General features: G+C 41.4%; 1 protein-coding gene across 1 annotated transcript in view; it reads right to left on the reverse strand.

Annotated features, from left to right (window-relative positions):
- Positions 1 to 21,169, reverse strand: part of gbe1b (glucan (1,4-alpha-), branching enzyme 1b) — a 72,635-nt gene that overhangs the window by 19,389 nt on the left and 32,077 nt on the right. The window contains exons 11-13 of the mRNA XM_076735927.1: positions 15,800 to 15,910; positions 15,545 to 15,716; positions 2,777 to 2,961 (exon numbers count right to left, since the gene is read on the reverse strand). Coding sequence (XP_076592042.1) covers positions 2,777 to 2,961; positions 15,545 to 15,716; positions 15,800 to 15,910 — 468 coding nt within the window. The remainder of the gene's footprint in view (positions 1 to 2,776; positions 2,962 to 15,544; positions 15,717 to 15,799; positions 15,911 to 21,169) is intronic.

Genomic DNA, 21,169 nt, shown 5'->3' on the forward strand with positions numbered 1-21,169 from the left:
TTTTAAGCAAAGTCCCTGCATGTTTCCATTTCCACTTAGTTCACTTACACCTGCGGACAACAGGGAGAGCTGCTGACAGATCCTCTTCTGCTTCTCATTTTAACTACAGAATGCCCTTGGATCCTCCCACCGTGGTGAAATATTGAACCGAGTGATAGAATATTCCCACTAAGCACGATTACCTTGGCAATGTCATTGATAAGCTGTCCGGAGGATTCAGACTCATCTGGTTATTACAGCAGAATCTCTGAGCAGTTATTGGCATTATCTGTGAGTGATGTTCTACAAAGCCTTTTTTGTGATATTGCATCAGTCCTTGAATAAGAAATTTTTGTCTTAGCTGTTTCTGAGCACAGTCTGAGACCAGAGCGCAGGGTCAGCTACAGAAACCCCTGCAACTGATTTATTATCGATGACTTCAGTCTGGTCTTCAGACCACTTACAAGTGTTATATAATGCTTATTTTGATTCATGCGTCTACTTTGACTTCACCTCTTTCCTCTCGCCACTGATTGTTGGGTCTCTGTAGATTAAGAGTGTGGACTTCACCGGCTCTATATGGAAAGTATCCTGAGACAACTTCTGTTGTGATTCGGCGCTATATAAATAAAACTGATTGAAATAAAAAGTCTAAGGATTTCAAAAACATATTTCTCTCCAGCTGGTCTTTTATTACCAGTGGGACAAACAATTCAAGGGCCCACGATTCATCGATTAATTCATTTTCTGTCCAACCAACAGTCTAAAACAGAAAGACTTTTCTCTTACAATCATAAATGACACAGAAAAGCAGCAAATCTCTACATTTGAGAAGATGGAATTATTAATTAATTGATTATCAAAATAGTTTCTTTTGATCGACTAATTGATGAATCGACTATTTGCTGCAGCTCAGATGATACCCACAGTGAGGTTAAACCTGTGGGAAGATGTTCCGGGCTGGGCTGAAATGGGCTTATTTGGGTTAATAAAGACCAGTGGTGAATTTGTTTCCACCAGGAAACTGGGAGGATCTGTTATGGAAAATCTGCTCAATCTCATGATTATAGTGAAAGAAAACATGCAACGTCATGTAATTCTCTCTGGCCTTCCATAAGATGTAACTAATGTCCTTATTTTTTTTATGATCAAGAGCACTTCAACAGACTAAACTCTCCAACATTGAGAAATTAATCCAAGCTTACCAGAACTTATGACATGATGTACCATAGTGGGGATGACATACAGACAGACTGCCAGTGCGTAATCTGACAGAATCCTTTTACATGTGACTTGAGATAAGGAACCAGAGAAAGAACACAATTTGATTATACCTTAAGATGCAACATAGAGCTGCCATCTGCTATACGGTTCCACATATTAAAAGAGCAGAAGCAGCCAAGAAAAACAGAACCGAATGTGTAGCAGGTCAGTACCGGTGCCAAATGCATGCGTCTTCCTTGCCAGTGGCATCCTCTGGGATCACCATTCCCTCCCATTCCCCCTAAAGGGAGCTCAGAAATCAGCAAGGTTCTACTTTTCCTTTGCCTTACCTCCAAAGCTCTGTTTCATCCAGTTGTCAAGGGTGTAAGAGGTTCCAGTAAGTCAGAAAGCACTTTTGATTGATAGACCAATATACAGAAATTATGCTTGTGAACCAGACATGTTTCTAATTATGCTGTCTGATCCGGTACATTTCCTTTTTTGCTGCTTTTATCTGTCTGTCGAGGAGAAATATGCAGGTCAGAGTGTAACACAGCTTGGTGAAGTAGCTCTAATCTGAGGACTGATTCTGGGGGATCTGAGGGGGGGTATTTTTGAATCAATTACACAGACTTACTTCTAATCCCTGTCAATTTAGCCATACTCTCCATTTACATTATCCCATTACTTTGCAACCAGCCCCTCCAGAGAAAGACATTATTTTTTTTCTCCCATAGAATTCAAATGCAGGCAAAGAGAAAAGCTGCAGGATGAGAGTGAAATCTATTACTGTTCACCTTGACAGCAGCCTGAGAAAGAGGACATTTACAAAATGAATTCTTTTATGGTGTATTTATCTCCACCGGCTTGAGAACTACAGTATGCCCCAGTGTGGAAACAGGAAAAGTGTACAGGTGTGTAAAGATGTGGGCTTCAGTATACATTTATTCTTAAAAACATAATCATAAATGAGCTAAATAGAGGATCATATTTGTCCAGCTACATTGCTAACTCCCTTGCTCACTGGTTGCATTCAAGAACACTGTGATCATCTGCTGCTGGTTTATTGGAGGTTTCCAGCAACAGCCGAAAAGAAATCGGGGATGCAGCCTTTATCAATCACGCCCTAAAATCTCTGGACCACACCACCTATAGATCTCAGGGAAGCCAGTTTGCTGAATATTTTAAAAAGAAAGCTAAAAACGTATCTCTTCACTTCACAGGTAACTCCGGATACAGGCCTGAAACCTTTGTGCTGCGCCTCGTGCTTATGCACTGCTGCTCATCTTTCATGTTTTTCTTGATTTTCAACTTTATTATTATTGTTTAGAAAGTTGTAACTCTGTATTCTGTTTTATTTTCCATCTAATGCATCATTTGGATTTTCATGCTTTTACTATTATTACCAATTTTTGTATGAAAGGTGCTATACAAGTAAAGTTTAATGTTGTTATTATTCAATAATTTATGAACAATTGGCTGCATCACCAGATGTTATCATGTATTCTGTAGGCAACTAAAAATGTTCCTGTGATTTTATCAGTAACAGTGTCTGCACAAAGCCTACTGTACAGTGAGGGTGTGGGGTCCTTACAGGTGGGGCAGCCAGCCAGCCGTACTTGTCTTCAGTAAGGTTCATGTCCCGGTCAAAGATGTAGAGCTGACAGTAGCGGAGGTGATCCATATCCACGAGGTTAAACTGCCGCCGGGCATAGTGGTAACTCTGATTGTTCCCCTCTCGAGGGAAATCCAGCCACTCAGGATGGCCAAACTCATTCCCTGCAACACAGAGAGTGTTATTAAAGAATGTACATAATGAAGGGAAAGGCACACAGTAGCTGTGAATTAGCATACTCTGTCGTGCAGCGCTATATAAGGTTCTTCTTGGGTTTTGTGCAATTTTTAACAAGACAAAAAAAGACAGATCAAAGGGACCAGAGTCAGCGACAGTCTACGACCTTTTCATAACCCCAGCAGAGGCGACTACTTTCCATATTAAAAAAAAACAGAGCCACAAAGCTCTTTTTCCACAAACATCTTCAACAACTACAGTGTGCCAACCTTCCTGTCACCCAGGAACCTTGAACCATGACTAAAACTTTTAAAAAGCCAACACAATTAAAATTATTGTCCAAATAAATCCCACAGCTTTCATTCGAGTCTAATATATGCAAAACTAATTCATCAGGATATATTTCTATATTGTTTCTTCATAACAGATTGCACAGCAAATTGCACGTCAATGCTGGAAAAAGGACTTAAGAAAGAACTACTAATAAGTTTGACACAAATAAGCACAGAAAGAGGGAATTCTGTTCATTCTATGTGTCTTTATCACACTGTTGATTATTTCGCATTTATCAAAGCAGAAGAACACAGACCAGATGTAAATCTGAATGCAAGTGCAACAATGTAGGAAACAACGGTCCTGTTACTACTACGCTGTCAAGCCAGGAGATGAGATAATGAATCCGTCATCGGATGTCACGACAACATCATAAAACAACAGCCAAGATAATTGAATTCCCGGCAGAGGAAGAAACACACAGACAAGAGACAGAGGAAGATGCATGACAACACAACACAGGCTAGTTGTTTATTTGGTGGTAAGAGCCCCTCCACCTCCTCAAAAAAAAGGAAAAAAAAAGAAAAAAAAAAAAGAGTGATGGGATGAAGTGGAACAGACAGGGACTGACAGCAGATTCTAATGAAATACATTATGTAGGTGTTAAAGAAGTAGCAAACAATAAGGCATGGACTGCCAACAGAACAAGCCCACTGCAACACTTGCCTAGGAATTAGGGCAGCAAAGACATGCAGGCAGAGAGAGAGAGAGAGAGAGAGAGAGAGAGAGAGAGAGAGAGAGAGAGAGAGCGAGAGAGAGAGAGAGAGAGAGAGAGAGAGAGAGAGAGAGAGAGAGCCTTTTCTTGTGACATCTGCATGAATAACAAGCCTCCCACACTGCTGAACTTGAAATGTAAAGGAGAAAATTACACCTCAGACTTGCAACACTGGCAGTCAAAGGCAGATTTCTTTTCCCGTGCACTGCACCAAGAGGGACGCGTACACCACACAATCATCATGCATCTGAAGTTCCTGTATTTTTTCACATGCAAATAATCTCATTGAGCACAAGACCTTTACTGTATGTGTTTGTGGGAAAAGTCAAACGTGCGTTGCAAGGATATGGCTTTCATTACTCCTCATGAAAAAGTAAACAAGTTCAAACAAAGTGCATTTTACATTTTAATGAATAGTTTTAACAGTTTTTCCTCATTCATCAAGTTTTAGTTACAATTATTCTTTTATCAATGCATGTGACCAAAAATACTTAGAATAAATATTAAGAAATGTGTATAATGTATAAAAATAATAACATAAAATATAATCAGATTTTTAATATATATTTTTTGGTAAATTCTACTTTTTTAAAGGGCAATGCAGCCTTTGAAATGTTGGCAACACAGCGCCCTCAACCAAAACTGTAATTTCTCTTAATAAATTAACAGTAACATATAAGTAAGATAAGCTTATCGAGATATGAGATTGCAAACTGATAATTTTGCTGTCCTAAATGTGAAGAGAATCAATAATTAACAGCAGCCAAATTTTGTGGCTGTTAGTAACAGGCCGTGAGGTATACTCATTTCAATTTTCAGACTTTCTGTAATGATGGCGCTTCAGTGCAGGTCATGAGGTGAGGAAAATAAATATGATTCTTCCTGGTAAAAGCTGATTTGTTTTTGAGATGCTGACCATTACAAGTTTGGTCTTAATGTGCCAGGGGGAAGGTCAGAGGATCATTAGCTTTCTTCCTTGTTGGAGTGTCAATGAACACATGAAATTTTTTGGCAATGTGGCTGTTAATTTTTAAGATATGATGGTCACAAATGCCAGGGATAGGAAGTAATGACATAAATTCTCTGAGGGAGAAGTACCACACTGATGAAATAGCACAGTCTCTGGTAAATACACTATAGATTATCGTCTATAGAAATTTATGGATGACTTTGGACGCTTGTGGTGTGATCACCCTGATTACTTTTTGTTGCATAAGAAGATCAGCTGCTGCACAGCAGTGCTGCTTCAGACGGGTTTCATTCTCCATTCCTAGAAATAGCCACTCTGCGTTTTTACAGACTGAAATTAGCTGCATGCACTCAGCCAACTGGATTCAGCCTATCCAACTCTACTGGAGCCTGTGCAAGAGCAGCAACGATCACGCTCCTCATCTACTTTTTTTTTTGCTCCTGTCCAGATTTGCTCATCAGTGTCACCTCATGGCCGAGCATGCTGTCACTGCATGGCATCAACATCCAGCCCGAATGTATGGGCCATATGGCTTTGTCATTAGACGACAAGCAGACAGCAGTGCTATAATTGCTTTCCACATTCACTATGGATGCAGCTCCAGTGTAATCACAGTCAGGCATACTGTACTGCAGAGCGAAAGGAGCCCTCTGTCCCTTCCTGGATCCTTACTGATGCGTCCTCCCTTAGCAGCTGGAAGACAACTCCTCTTGGCAACACTGAAGACAATGTCCTCTTGTCTTTCACATTCTGGGATGTGGGTGAGTCAGGTGAGTATGCTTGGTGAGACTTCCCCAGTGCTCTGAAGTCTATGTCTCAGACCGTCAGCAGTAAACTTCACCCTTTTGGCTCTCCTCACTTTCTCTAAAGGGCATCTCCAAGCCAGTTTTCGTCACCCCAGTGCCTGAAGAAACCAAGGAGTGTGTGAGGGCAGGTGTCTCTTAAAGGTTATGGCTCCCACGAGTTGTTTTTTATATCCACCTTAGCTAGGCAAATGAGCAATTTCACCATGGATGTTCCAGTAGCTGTGGGCTGTGTTATGGCCCCGGCCACAGGTTGGCTGATATGACTTGTAGGCATGACTGCCCTTAAGCAAAAAGACGATGAGGTTCTTGTGAAAGCTCTGCTGCCACTAGAGGGACTCTTTGAAGTGTATATCTCCCCAACTAGCATGCATCTTCAGAGCCTCAAGGAAGAAATAGTCCCTTCCTCCACTGTCCAAATCATCCTCCCGCTCTGCTCAACAATCATACCACTGCACTGCTGGACAAACTTTGAAGGAAACACAGAATGAATTGTTTGATTACTAATGTGAAATGAACTGAGAACCTTGTATTGAGTAAATGTAATGTACTGTTAGCTCTTAGCCACCCCTGAACAATACACCTTTTGGTGCAACACTGGGGTATTTGGAATGACTTGGATGCAGGCAGTGGTGTGATGGACAACCCAAGGTACTGGGGGAAATTGTTGCAGGCCAGTGGTGCCTGGGCTTGCCTCTCAAAGGTTGGCTCTTGACAGGGACAAATGGGTGTGTAAAGACCTGATAACAGCTGTTGTGCAGAGCATACAAGTTGCAGATGCTCAGTCCACCATTTAAAGCCAGAAGGCTGAATTAGTTTGCTTTTCATACACCTGGCTTTCTGCAGTAACCTTGATTGCTGAAACAAAGCAATCCAGTCTCCGAGATTAAAAGAAACACAGCATATAAGATATACCGAGCTGTATTTCTTCAGGAGATGTGTGGTATTTCTAACTGAGCTGATGGGCAGCTGGGGGTTCCCTTCACATCTGTGCTTAGCTCTGGACACCAGGAGTTTAGAGACTTACTATGTGACACTTTTACTATATTAATACAATGCATGTGTTATACAACCTTCACGTTTTTTCATGCAGCTTTACCCCTTCCTGACTGATACACTGTATAATGGTCTACAGTCATTCAGCATTTAAAGCAGACTGTGATGTGAGGTCTCATTGTCCCTGTTCCTTTGTTTTACTGCACAAACAGGTGTGGAGTGGCATATTGTTGGTGGTTGAACTGCTTTATAGGCATATGAGGTGTGCACATTTTAGAGGGCAATGCCTGTGTGAAATATAAAAACAGTCAGACGTTGTTACTGGTCGTTAAATGACAGAAGGCGCTTGGTTACAAGTTACCCTCCATGTACTTGATGAGGAGTCGCTTGAGTGCATACGTAAGGGCATGCCTATAGGGCTACGTAAGCTCATTCTCACATAGTTGCACATTTCAGTATAAGGAACATGGAAAATTTGTGGTTAAGCCTACAGACCCTGATTTTAGGGGTCCACTTGTAATCATAAAACTAGAGTTACAAAAGAAAACTATATGTTGTCTGTTCTCAACCCACTTGAAAAGGCAAGTGTGGCACACACGGCTGTGCTGAATGAAAGATGTCAAGGACATGCTACAATCTGACATCCTTCCTTCAAGAAGAGAAACATGATGTCTTTTTTTATTTTACAAAGGCAGTCACAGTCGGCATAGCAATCTCTAGATTCAGGCAGAAATCAGAAGATATCAAGACATGTCAAGAGGGAGCAATGGCATAAAAGAATCCTCTCAAACACTGTGCTCCAGGCTCCTCCCTTTAAGTAGCACCTAAGGAATAAGCCCCATGATTACCTCAGGGAACTCATTCTCAAGGAGAAAAAAAATCCACATTCAGATACTCTTACACTGTCAGACATCAATATGTGATGTTCAATGCATAATTTACTATTTTGGTGTACCTCAGTCTGGATCGACAACTACTTTTGATTTCCTACATTTCCCAGAATGACTTTCGACACGCCCTAGGGAAATGGGCTCTCTGTGTTGCACTGTGTTGCATACAGTATGTGTAGGTGGTTGGAGTGAGTGCAACCACAGTAGTATTATACATTTTCTGTTGAAGAGGAAGTAAGGAGAAAGAAGAAAAATCGGTATCGGTGTGTCATGCACAGTTCAGATTGCAAAAAAAGACATCAAAGAGGTTACATGCCACTGATTACACAGGTATTCAAACTACGTGTAATGACTCTATCCACAGCTGAGTCCCAATTCAAGACTACACACCATCTCTAAGCAGATTTTGAGGATGCAGCATACTGATACTGGAATACTAAATCTTGCTTTGTGAGCGTGCTGTTCATGGACTCTGTTGTCCCAAATGTAATGCACAAAGGAAATGGTGGAACTATTCACAGCTGCAAAAAAACAACACAAAAAACAAACAAACAAAAAAAATGCGGACAGTTATAAAAAAAAAAAAAGCTCTGGGAAAATCTCACAAAACCAACTGGAAAAAGTGTTTGCTTTCTCTTGAAGTTTAATTAGCAGCAGTTTTCCAAAGCCGAGTTTGATTGACATCTGTCAGCTCACGTCTCAAATCACCTCTACGTAGAAAATGAAAAGTACTTTGATTTCTTGGATACAGAACAGCAAACTCTAAAAACGTGTATATATTGCATGCTGTATGCAATTAGTGGGTAATTTGGCTTTGGCTTCTTCCAGCTGTTTTTTTCAAAGAGTGCACCAGGTGATTTCCCAGATTAGTTTCTGCTCTCTAGTTGAAGATGTGCTCATTGGGAACAAAACTAGTAATCAGAGCTGAGAACCCTCCATGACACATGACCCCCCTCCAGACCAGTGTGGAGACATCTTTGCACCACAATGGACTTCTCCATTTTTAGGATATTAGCTTGCTTTCTGCAGTTTAAACAAACTCTGACTCAGTGAGAACACTAAACAATTTTGCATAATTTGTCTGCTGATTATGACAATTTCCCCCAATCATACTGCCGTACAAGTTGGCTCATTTCCGTCTGCTGTCTCCATCCTTTAGTCATTATTTATGACAAGTAAAGTGAGGTTACAGTCTGAACTGCTGCTCATGACCAACTATTTCTCTTTGTGGGAGCTTTTTGTGACCACCAGGGAAAATAACTAAAGGCTTCAAGCGCCGGTAAGCACAGCATCGCTTTCTGTTGGTCTCTGAAATAGATTTTGTTTTGATTTCCCCCACGGGCCTGTGTAATGCTGATGATGCAGAATAGGTCACTGAAACTGAAACTGAAAATGAGTTACCTGTCAATCCATGTGACTTTATGTTTACAACTCTTGGTTTGTTTGTAATAAGTCAGCATGAACCCTAAATGGGCTAGAACCGAGAGGAAACAATGGATCATTTTTTCTTTGGTTTGGACTGGGGGAACTGAACTACAGGCGTGAACACAGTGAGGGCAAAATAATGAGCTGCACTCAAAATATTTCAACGTGATGTGACTTCATCTCTTGGCCCACACTTGACCTGTACAAATAAGAGCCCCACCACATAACAAAATGCACCCAGAAATGCAAAGTTTTTTGCTAACAACTACCTAACAGTGTGAACATGTTTAAGAGTAGACTCCTCCATTAATGATAAGTTATTCCTTATCTTCCACTTGAGAGTGTGAATGAGGCATATGGAAGCAGGAAGGGCATACACACACACTAACATACACAAATACACAAGGGTTAGAGAATAAAAAGTGACCTGCCTAATCTCGGTCTGAGACTGCGAGCCCAGATACAAGCTGGTGCTTTGATAAACGTTTTTAAAAAAGAGCTACACCTCATTAACAGTGTGCTGTAAGTGCAAAGTGCCTCTTTTGCTTTTATCTACTTTCAGTTTTGTGATGTTATTATTTTATAAAGTCTAGTGCAGATGATTGATTTCCTGTACGGGTTGATTTACTGGCCAGTGGAAGCCTCTAACTCCTCATTTCAGCTTTAAAGAAACACATTGGACACACCTCCATTAGGTAATCATTTCTCCTCTACTCCTTGATAACATAGCAATGTTCCTCCCATATGCCTGCATTAATCACCATGTTAATAACCTTCCTCTGCATCCTCACAGCTGAAGTAAACCAGATAGCACATTCAGTACAAGGATGAAATATGAAGGATTCTCACCACACACATAAATAAAATCATCATTTGTGTCTCATAATATGTCTGGGGAACCGTTGGGGAACTGTTATCTGAGATAAAGGAGCTTCCATATAATATATGCAACAAATTTTTCTTTAACAATCAGGATTATTCCAGTTTTTACTCTTGACTGACTACAGTGAAGTCAGACAACCACAGCAAGTATGAGAGGTCACAGTTGACCCAGGACGTCAGTCTGTAAACTGTGATGGATGTTAATACTGAGCAGTTAGTAGTTTTACTGTTTGCAGTTCATTTTCTCTTCCAAACAAATTTGGCTAGCATGGGGGTTTGTTTAAAACTTGTATGACCTGACAGCTCATGTTTCTTGCTCCACTGAAGTTCTTAACCTGGTGAGGGCAATGCTATTATTACTGATAGGACTGATGGCCAAAACTACAAAAGTAAAAGCCCAAATTGTAGCATATTAGATCATTCAGGGGAAAAAAAACAATTGAGGCTTTTAGCCATTTTAGCAGCATGGCTTGAGGGATGGCAATATTGCTTTGGTCCAGGCTGAAAAATCTCACTAACTATTTAATGTTTCAACTATTGGTTGAACTGGTATCAGATGTGGTTTATGCATTCATCCCTCCCTCAGGCTGAATCTTAATATACCGTCATCATCCGGTCAGAATTTGAAAAACTAATGACATTCCCGTCAGCCTCCACTTAGCTTTGTGTTTAGTGCTAACTAGCAAATGTTAGCTTGTTAACATGCTAAACTAGGATGGTGAACATGGTAAACATTACACCTGCTTAACATCAGGAATTTAGAAGTGCCATTGTGAGCATGTTAGCCTGCTACAGTTAGCATTTAGCTCGAAGCACCAATGTGCCTCGACACCTCAGAGTCACTAGCATGGCTGTAGATTCTCAATCTTCTAAAAGAAAATTTAAGTATCCAATTACACAACATTACATGTTGCCCTGTTCTGCAATTAAGTTGTCGAGTTAATTGCCACAACCAATAAAAAAGATGGGTGAAACCAAAACAAAAGAAAGTTATTTTCCTTTAGGAAGTTGTACCAAAATTTTGCATCCCTGCTAAAGGGTGGAAAAAAATAACTCAAATTCTGTTAAATAATGTTGATGTTCAAATTTATAGTGGGTCCAATAACGGTTTGATTAATGGGGGGCAACCATGTTTACACAAGATTATGTCGGACAGCTTTTCAGCTGGCACATACCATTACTCCTCTACACGGCCCTGCATCAGATAAGGGCCTGACAGTGACACAGTCCCCTCAGTAATTAGCAGCACAAGAAGGAGCCAAGGATCAATGTGTTTTCCATTGGAGGGGCTCTGGCAAAGGGAGATCAATGAGGAAATCAGAGGGGATGGTAAGGCGAGAGTCACAGAAGGTTTCAGATGCAGTGCAAAAAAAAAAAAAAGAAAAGAAAAAGAAACTGCAAACTTGATGCAATGATTATTTGCACTTGCTAGATTGATTTCTTGTTACTGTGTTAATGTACACTCCTGCTCCCAGTTTGCACATTAAATAAGCATTACTGGTCCAACAGCAGTGGTGTGATCTCCTCGTCCGAGCAAAACCACAAGCCTGTAAGCACAGTTCGCTCTCAGTGAGATTATCTATTTGAAATGTATGAGAAGGAAGCACTGGTTTTCAATTCTCTGTCCAAGGCTGCAGTATAATGGCTGCCTGTTGCATTGTAGCATCCCATGAATACGAGTGAGTGCCGGGAGAAGTTTTTAGCTCAATAATTTAGACTGTAAATCTGCAAGGTTATCTTAAGTCTCTGCGAGGCCTGAAAGTCAGGAAATGCGAGCGCCTCCATTCTGATGTAATGATAAAACCACTGAGGCGTTTCATTACTGCCGCGCCACTTGGTGCTTTAATGTCATTGACACTGCAACATCCTTTACAGTATCCATCTGACAGCATCTCAAATATGGATGCTCCCTCTGTCCCCTTGCTGTGTGGTGTTTGCTATTGGTCATGAGCAAATAAACGGGTTTTTCTAGGCCAGACACTACAAATTGATTTGCTTGCTCAAACAATTTACTCTTGCTCAGCACTGACTAAATGACTCTCCCTTCATTGATCCATTGACACGGCATGTCATCTTAGATCTGCTTGATTTTATTTTATTTTTTCCTTTTCTTGAGCATCTCGCTAACGCTCGCCCAATTGCCTGAGCTTCGAAAAGTTCTCAGGGATGAACTTCAGTGTGTCTTTGTAGACTTTGGAACTTTCCCCCCTGATATTGTGTTCTTCGAAGAAAAACTTTTAACTTTCATTCATTATTACTGTTATCAAAAGATGATAGCACCATTCTTTTAGTCAGCCAGACAGCAGTTCTCAGACAAGAACAATATTCCTTTCTCTGGCTCCTTAATACTTGGTCTCCTTTCCATATCTCTGCTCTTCAAACCACTGAGCATTACTTGACAGAATGGGGTAAACAATTCAAAAAGGGTTGAATTGTGAGTTTGGCTTATTTGTCTGCGTAATCCTGCAGACTCCGATTTAAGTCATTGGAACAAAACAAGCTGTAATTGTTGGGTGACCATTCTGAGATTTTACATTATTTGGGTAGGTTTCCTGGTTTCAGCTCTGCAAAGAACAAAGAGTTTGTCCTTTCTCCAAATCTATGACACAACACCTGACAAATTCACTGATGTATAAAACATTTACAGCCAGGGAGTGGAGGACAGTCACGTATGTAATAGAGTATCCATAAATTCCTGCATTAAAACTGGTAATAAAAGGCTTCCAGTCCGGGCTGGAGCAAACCACATCAGCAAGAGGAGTTATCTTTGATCTGGAGGTTAAAAACTGCTCAAAGCCAGCAGGAAGAGAAGCAAGATCACTATTAGGGGCAGATTCTACGAGGCAACCAGAGACATGAATCCACTTAGACTGTATCAAGGCAGGTGAAGGACTTGGAGGGGATTTACAGACAAATTCTCTGGTTACAGTTCACAGTGAAAATATATATATCATTTTTGCATCTCCACTGGATAATTCACAGAGAAGAGAAGTGGAAGATGCAAACACAAGGATTTACGATGTACAGGCCAATGGGAGGAATGAACATGTAACTAGCACATGGGTAATATACAGAACATTTACACACACGTTACATATATCACTACTTAGACGAGACAGACATCCACATTACTGCAAAAATGAAATGAAATGAAAAGAATACTCTGGTTGTGATCCTGTTGTTTCTAGCTTTTGTAAGAGAACAGCTAATTCTCAACAAAAAGTGACTGAACTGGACTTGTTTTAATAAAAACAGCGAGTTCTTATAAAGAACTGCATGTCCCTCTCATGCTCTTTTATTGCTGCCCAAGCCAGACTGAAGCATTTTGATGTGCAAGAAAGCAATGCAGCAACTAGCTCAAGCTCCTTGTTAATGGGATGCTGGCTAAATCAGCCATCAATTGAAAAACAGTCATAAAGTCTTTTTATCCCACTCTAATGTTTGTCTTTGTAATAATGTATGTGATCAAACAATGCAAAACATGTATGGGATAAGGCTAGAATGGGAGAGGGAACTGACTGACGATTGATGAAATCAATCAAATTGACATTTCAACATTTCACGCTTCTGATGCTGCGCTCATTGGTGGAAAGTAAGATGGCATCGAAAATCCACGAGAGACAAAGCACCAGCAGTACAGCGGAGTGTGCCTTTTAGCTATACTTTAGCCAGAGAATCAGATATAATTACTATCAACTGTCCTTCAAGTGCCCACATGGGGTCAGTTCTCTGACATCCTGTTCATTACGAGCTGCCCTGTTATGATTTTCCATCGAGAATGTCTGCTTTGATTGTGCTTGTGCTTCGTTTCCCCCCACACATCAATCCACTTAGCAGAAATTCACAAGGTGTTTCACTCTTTTTCCTCGACTAAGGATGGACATCACAGTGAATACTGAGTGATGGTGAGTCCAGAGAGGCAGTAGAGGCACTGTAGAAACACTTGGCACTCAGTGCTTGACCGGATCACCTTGTCACCAGGTGGAGCTAAAATGCTGCGGATCACCAGTGTAGGCTGTATCTACATTAAGCCAGAGAGTGGCACATGAAAGAAAATATATTCCCTTCAACCAAGGTCAACTTCCAACATCATTAATTATCACTTTATTATCTTTAGCGGCAGGCCTTGATAAAGCCATGCCACAGCTCAGATGATGCGTTGAAAATGAGGAGCATCTCAACAGTGACTGAGAACTGGATCCATTTGAGAAAAGGGAACCTATCTGATATTAGACAACTTTTGTCCTGTATTTCACCATCAGCTCTAGAAAGTGAGTATAAATGTCAACCTCACTTCAAAAGGTTCCTTTGATGCTTATCATCAGCCTTGACTCATTGGTGGCAAGCTACTCCAGAGATATATCCATGAAAGAAATATAACAAATCTAATAACTGAGCACTTTAACCCAAATGGAAAATAAGCAGCAAGGACTACTTCAAGCTATTTTATGTCTATATGAATTAGGATATCTTTACTTAAAATCTGTTTGTGAAACTTGCAGTGAAGATAAAAAAAAAACAAAAACACTGTGACATAATGATATGTATAAAAATAAATGGCACTATAGCGCAGAGATAGCGCCCCTAACAGCAGCACAAATGAGCGCAGTAGGGAGAGCTCATCAATTAAAAATTTATAGTGGAGCCTGTTTCTGCCTGTTGCCTGCGGAGGACTTGGACGGACAGGAGAATAAATGCATGTTTCTATCTGTTTGGTGAACACTCAGGGATTGTTGTGTCCGCCTGAGGGGAGAGGTTCAAACTCAGGGAGAGTGCAGCACATGAGAGAGATCTGAAACGATTCCCCCTGCCTCTTTTAATAAAAAATGAAGCAAACAGATGGACGCTGCCTCACCATCATGACCTTCATCGCCTCTGGACTTTTTAATCTCATCTGGCGCGATTACATGTCCGAACGACCTGGTCACATGATTTGGTATGACATGACGTGTGATTATATGACATGATATGTGATGATACATGATGTGAGAGCAGAATCAACATGATTACACAGTCTGCACATTGTGAGCTTAATTGTTGGCATTTTGCTAATTTTATGGCTGAAATTTGAATTGGAATGTGTTTAAATGACGTTCATCCATGCAAAAATACATCACAGTATATTATGGCTGCAAGAGACAATTCTTTTTATTACAGATTAATCTGTGAATTATTCTTTTTCAATGAATCGATCTGTTCTTTATGCCAGAAAAGCCAGAAAAAAATGTTGTCACGATTTCTTGAATGAAAGATGATGTTAAATTGCCTGTTTTGTCTAACCGACGGCTCAAAAATCATCAATATTCAGTCTGCAATGATAGAAATCATACACTCAGTGTTTTTGCTTGCTAGCTGATCTGAATAAGTGACTAATTATCATAATTGTTGTAGACTCATTTTCAGTCAATGGGTTGTTTCAACCCTAAAATATTGAAGTGCAGAAAACAAGGGTAATACAATATTTCTTAATGGCTGCTTAGCATTATCTATTCTAGTCACAGGATCATTTTTAGGAAACTGCGGGGTTAGATTCTCTGTGTTACCATGATGACTCACCCATGAAGTTGAGGTAGCCTTCTCCACCCAGACCGTGAGTGATGAGGCGGATCATCTTATGCAGCTGCAAGCCCCGGTCGATGATTGGTGTCATGGGACTCAAGGAGCTCATGTTGGTGTACATCTCCTTGTCCATCAACCAGAAAGCCAGAGTTTTATCCCCAACCAGAGCCTGGAAAGGTGGGTTATGTTTTTTTACCTGCTGGACAGACTCTATTGCAACAATGATACAGGACGTCGTTGAAAACAGCCTACCTGATCGTGACTTTCTGCATAGGCTATGCATTTCTCTCCATAGCGCCTGTTGGTCAGTGTGTGAACGATATTGCCAATGTCCCATTCCTCATCCTTTAACTCCTTCAGGATCTACACAGTGACAGAGAGGGGTTATTGAAAAAGGGTATGATAGATGTGTAACTGAGAGATCCATTCGGGCTCTGACTGATGTGTAAAGCTCAGTATTTCAGCTCTGCCAGTCTTTCTACCTTTTTTAAGTTTTCTCTGGGTTACACTTCTTTCTCAGATCAATCTCTGTTTTGACATCTCTATATCCGCACTGTGAGTTATGTCTACCTTTGAATGGCGGTAATGGAGTTTTTAATAACTTCACCACAGCCCATGGGTAGTAAGGCATCAGCTCTCCTCACCCCAGATGGGCAAGGTCAGAGCCTCTCATCCAAACGGTGGGATTCAACAATAAATCCAACCATGGAATCAATGCCCTGCCACTGGCCTGCCTACATGCACACTTTCTGCCAAAGGAATCATTTTCACAGGTCAGAGGGAAACAGGGGGCCACCAACACATGCATCTGGAGCACATCTGCCCACACAGTGCTGCTAAACGGTCACCAAAACTGGTCCTAATCACTCAAAGTTACACAAGCAAACGAGATCACAGGGCAGAGCAAAGATAACCGCGTAGACAGTCATAGGCACAGGGGTGATGTAATAAACAAGGAAGATGCTAGAAAGCCACGGCATCAATATCATTCCTAAGTGGAAAAAAGGAGCATTTATGCCCTCCAAAAACCCTTGGTGATGGACATGCAGCCTGTCTGATTGGTGGGGGAGTTGGCGAGCCCATCTCAGTGACAGGCTGAAGTCTGCTCGGTGGAATTGGCTGTGACAGCTGATTGACATGTCAGGAAACCTTTATATTACTCTACAGAGCCATAATCCTCTGAGTAAAGAGAGTAAATTGTGCCGATCAATACGTCTGAGATGAACTGGCTGGTCCACCTAAATAGAGGCTATCCCGCTCTATATATCACCATATGTTCACATTCACTCCTCCTCACCTTAGCTTTGTGTGGCCATATTAGTCATTGCCACCAGAAAACCTCAGTGAGGCACTTATAATCTACAAATTCTCAGACCTTTTAACTCCCTCTGAGCTCAGTGCGCTGCCTCAGATCCTCAAGCCGAGCCGTGCTGGCTATTCTTCAGTATTAACTCAACATCAAAACTGATCGGGTCCCTGGCGCTGAGAAGCTTGGAACAATACATTGGAACAAATATTAGCATAATTTCTTAAATCCCATTTTAAATCACTAGTCAACAAGCAAGGTTCGACTGTGTTTACCGCCCCAGCTGGCAGGTTTCATCTGATGTCCACCACGTAAACAGATTTATCAGTATGAAGATCATGCTTTTTGTAAACATGTACACTGCTTTGAAAGAAAATGTTAAGCTTATTGTGATTATTTGTTTATGTTTATGAATGCTAAACTCACTCTTTTACCTTTGATCACCTCTTATTGTCATGAATAATTAATGTGACAGAGAACACGAGATTTGAAGCCAAATTTTCAGACACATTAAGGTAAAAGATGATAAACTAAGGATGCGTGAGGAATGATGGGAGCGAAGGAGGGTCAATCCTCTCCAACATATCAAAAGGCAAAAATGCACGTACAATCAAAGGAAAACTGGATGTAAATTTAAATAAAAGGTAAAAAAAAAAAAATGTCATTTGGCATCTTTTTTTTTTTTTAAATCGAACTTTGAACATATAAAAAAACAGATGACTTTACAAGCTCTGTATTCAGCGGTGCTGTATACTGGGAATGAGAAACACAGCAGTACTTTTATAAACTGTATATAATGTTCATGTACATAGTCCTAGTGTTTCTCAGGTGCAATACAACACGTCATTAGTGAGTTTTCTCATAAGAATATCAGCAACAGCACTTTTTTTATTACAGTAGGATTTTTATGACACTATTTTTTAGAATCTGTACAAATGTACTAAACATAGCTGTTTTTCTATTCTGTACCCTCTATACTTTTTTATTTTGACATCTTTATGCCACTGTGCTGGCTCTTTGTAATACTTGCTGGCTGTAATGACTAAATTTCCCCGGTGTGGGATCAATAAAGTCTTATCTTATTTTATCTTAATCAAGGACAGACGGGTGACGAAGACTCAAGTGTCTTGCTGATGCGTTTGCAGCTTCCTGGACAATATTACAGTTCGGCTAATATATTGCTAAATTGTATGAAACAGTAATAGAAGGTTTGAAAATGAATCTCACTCCTGCAGCTAATCTTTGGAAAGCAACACCAACGGAAAACAAATGAATCCTCAAAATTACTCCTTCCCCCCCCCCCACCTGTAAAAGCTAAACAAGTGAATCAGGATCTACAGGAGGAGCAGGATATACCCCCGAGATCATCCTCACCTCCTCCACATCCACGTACAATCCGACACTTTACACTTCCTTATGATTCATTACAATTCAATTCAACCGCAAAAGTGGTCTGGGAGCAATTAATCTGGGAGTGGGACTGTCGGAGCGGAGACAGGAGTGACTGGGTTGACGACTTCCCTACCACCAGCTCACCCACATCAGCCCCGACCAGCCGAGCTTCCTGGCACCACTGACACTCCACTTCATCAATGATAATGAGCAGTGCACAAATCTTACTTTACAAGCCTGCTGTCAGGAGCCAACCAGAGTGCCCAGATTAATTAGGCAGAGCCAGAAATAAAATCAAATAAAAAAAATCTTGCAGTGCGGGATGAGGTCATCTCGCCGCCGCTGACATGCTGTGACTGATTCAAGAGCCTCTCTGCGACCGTCACATGGTGCTGGGAAGGGCTCAGAGGCAGAGATGTGTTTAGTGTAAAGCTCTTGTTCTACATTTGGTGGCTGGCCCAAGCATCACGCCTCCTGTCTTTGCAAACAACAACTGCTGGAGCCATGTTTGAGTTTGTGTTGCTATGGGGATATCCTCTCTTCACACACACAATGCCGCCCCCAGAGACGAGCCGAGAACGAAGGTGTGCAACAGTCAATCCCATGGATCAGGCTAATGCCTATATTTTCACAGTTTGGGAAATTAATTAATATTTTTCCACGCATATGTCTCTGCCAGAGGCTTCGCTCAGCAGAACGATACTCCTTAGCTCACCTCAGTTCTCCTGAAAAAAAGAAAAAAAAGCCTTGTTGAAGGAGCCTGTGTGGTCTAAATCAGTTAACACCATACAAGGGAGGCCTCAGAGTGCAATTAGCTAATAAAATAAAGCAGGATGAGGCTGAAATGCTGCAGTTAAAAGGAGGCGAGAGCAGAGTGACACTGGCCAAGGGGGTCAAAGAGAGTGGGTGGCCATTAAAGGATGCCGATGAAGTCACTGACATGTTTACATAAACAAGCTGGAGTCCATCATTGCTGGCCGGCACTCTAAATTGTATTAAGTCATGTTAATTGAAAGTGTTTCCAGTATGATGGACCGAGCAAAGCATTCAGACCAGAAATTGATTTTCCCCCCAAAACTAATGAGGAGAGAGCTGTGCAGACTGATATTTTCATTCAATTAAAATAAATGGAAGAATAGAAACAAAAAATCGGCACAATCGACTCAGAGGTCATTCAAGTTGAAGAGCTGAGAGAAGCAGAGTGATGCTGGAGAATCCTCAGCGCTGCCTTCTCTTATCCGAGCTGCAAACAGTGCGCCTTCTACCTCCTCCGCCTCTAATTGTTTCAATTACATCTCAATCTATTGTAGCTGGAGGGAAGGGTGCTTGTTAAATTAGAGGGCTTTTGTAACATTATCCATTAGGAGTGACAGCATTTTATGGTTATAATCAGATCGAATCATCCAAACTTGTGCTGTGCGCCTTATCTGGTCCTCTCATTAGGATATCTTAATTTTTCACAGCCTGTTGGTCCTAACAGCCTTCTGCAGCCAGTAAATGAGTCATATCAATCAGTCATGCTGAGGACGAAACACAGTGTGAGGCCCCGCTGGAGGAACCGAGAGAGACTCATTCGCACACACGTGAATCTATAAATAAGCTCACACTTCTGTTGTTCTGCCTTTTTGTATCTCTTTCCTTGTTTCTTCCTGTCTGTCTGTCTGTCTGTCTGTCTGTCTGTCTGTCTGTCTGTCTGTCTGTCTGTCTGTCTGTCCGTCCCTCACTGAACGCCTGCCCTCCCTGCTCCGTGTCTCCTTCTCTGCAACACACACCTCACTGGAGGCTCCACTTCAGCCCATTCAAATCCCTCCCTAATTGACACTCTGTGAGAAGAGGCAAGGCTAGCCCTGAGTGCACTTCACTGACTATACCAAGGCATGTTCATATGAATGCTTCCCTGCACAGAAATCCATGAATTTTGCTGCTCACTTGCTCTCCTCCAGCTTTACCATTCACACGGCATCAGTTCTCCTCAGGGAAGCAACAATATCTAAACGAATATTGCATTGCCAGCAATATTGTTTGAAAAGTAAAAGCAGCAACAACCTCTCCAGAGGCGTCCCGAGGATAATCCGGTGAAACCTCTGCTTACCGTGAAGCAGGCTGCGTCTCAGCGGTGCAGCGCTGCCTGCCGCACAGCTATTGCAAGCATCACCGAGGAAGGTCAAGTCTGGGACTATCTCTCTCCACCTCCTTCCCTTCCTCTGCCCCTCTCTTATCCTCCCTCCATCCTCACCACTGAGTAAAACCCACCGCTGTGAGAGACAGACTTGATTAACGATGCATAGACTTCCCCCATCGAGAAACACAAGAAACTGTAGTGCAAGAGGATGCATGCGGTGCCGAGGTCACACACTCTGCTTTGCTTTTTCACCAAAATATGAGTAAATATAACTTTCAGTGTGGGCTAGTGGATAAAAAGGCACAGCATTTCATGAATCTTACAACAGATAACCTCTTTAGGCATTCTGCAAACAGCATTTTCCCTCAAATATCAAACAAGAAAAGGCCTCGACTTGCTCTAAACACACACACAGGACGCGAAACAATCCACATTCATCCACCAGCCAGCTCAAACAGACTGACACATCCCCAGAGATAACCTGCTGCCTGTCTGCTTTCCTACAAATGTACTTTCTGAAGTAAAACCACAGTCACACACTGACGATGAATGGGTGGCGTTTTTATTAATACGTGCTGTGAGAAAACACCATGGGGACCAAGACAATAAATTATGAGTTATGCAGAGATGCAGGTGCAGAACATCTGTCCAAGTTCTCCAGAAGAGGGAAACAAGGGTGAAAAAAAGCTTCTGAGAGCAATTCTGCACATGTTGGTGCCATCAGAACAGAGCAGGAAAGAAAAAGAAATACATAATCATCTTAATTTCTTTATTATTTATTGGTTGGATGCATGCATCTCCT

This window comes from Chaetodon auriga, chromosome 7 (assembly GCF_051107435.1).
Source record: "Chaetodon auriga isolate fChaAug3 chromosome 7, fChaAug3.hap1, whole genome shotgun sequence".
NCBI lineage: Eukaryota > Metazoa > Chordata > Actinopteri > Chaetodontiformes > Chaetodontidae > Chaetodon > Chaetodon auriga.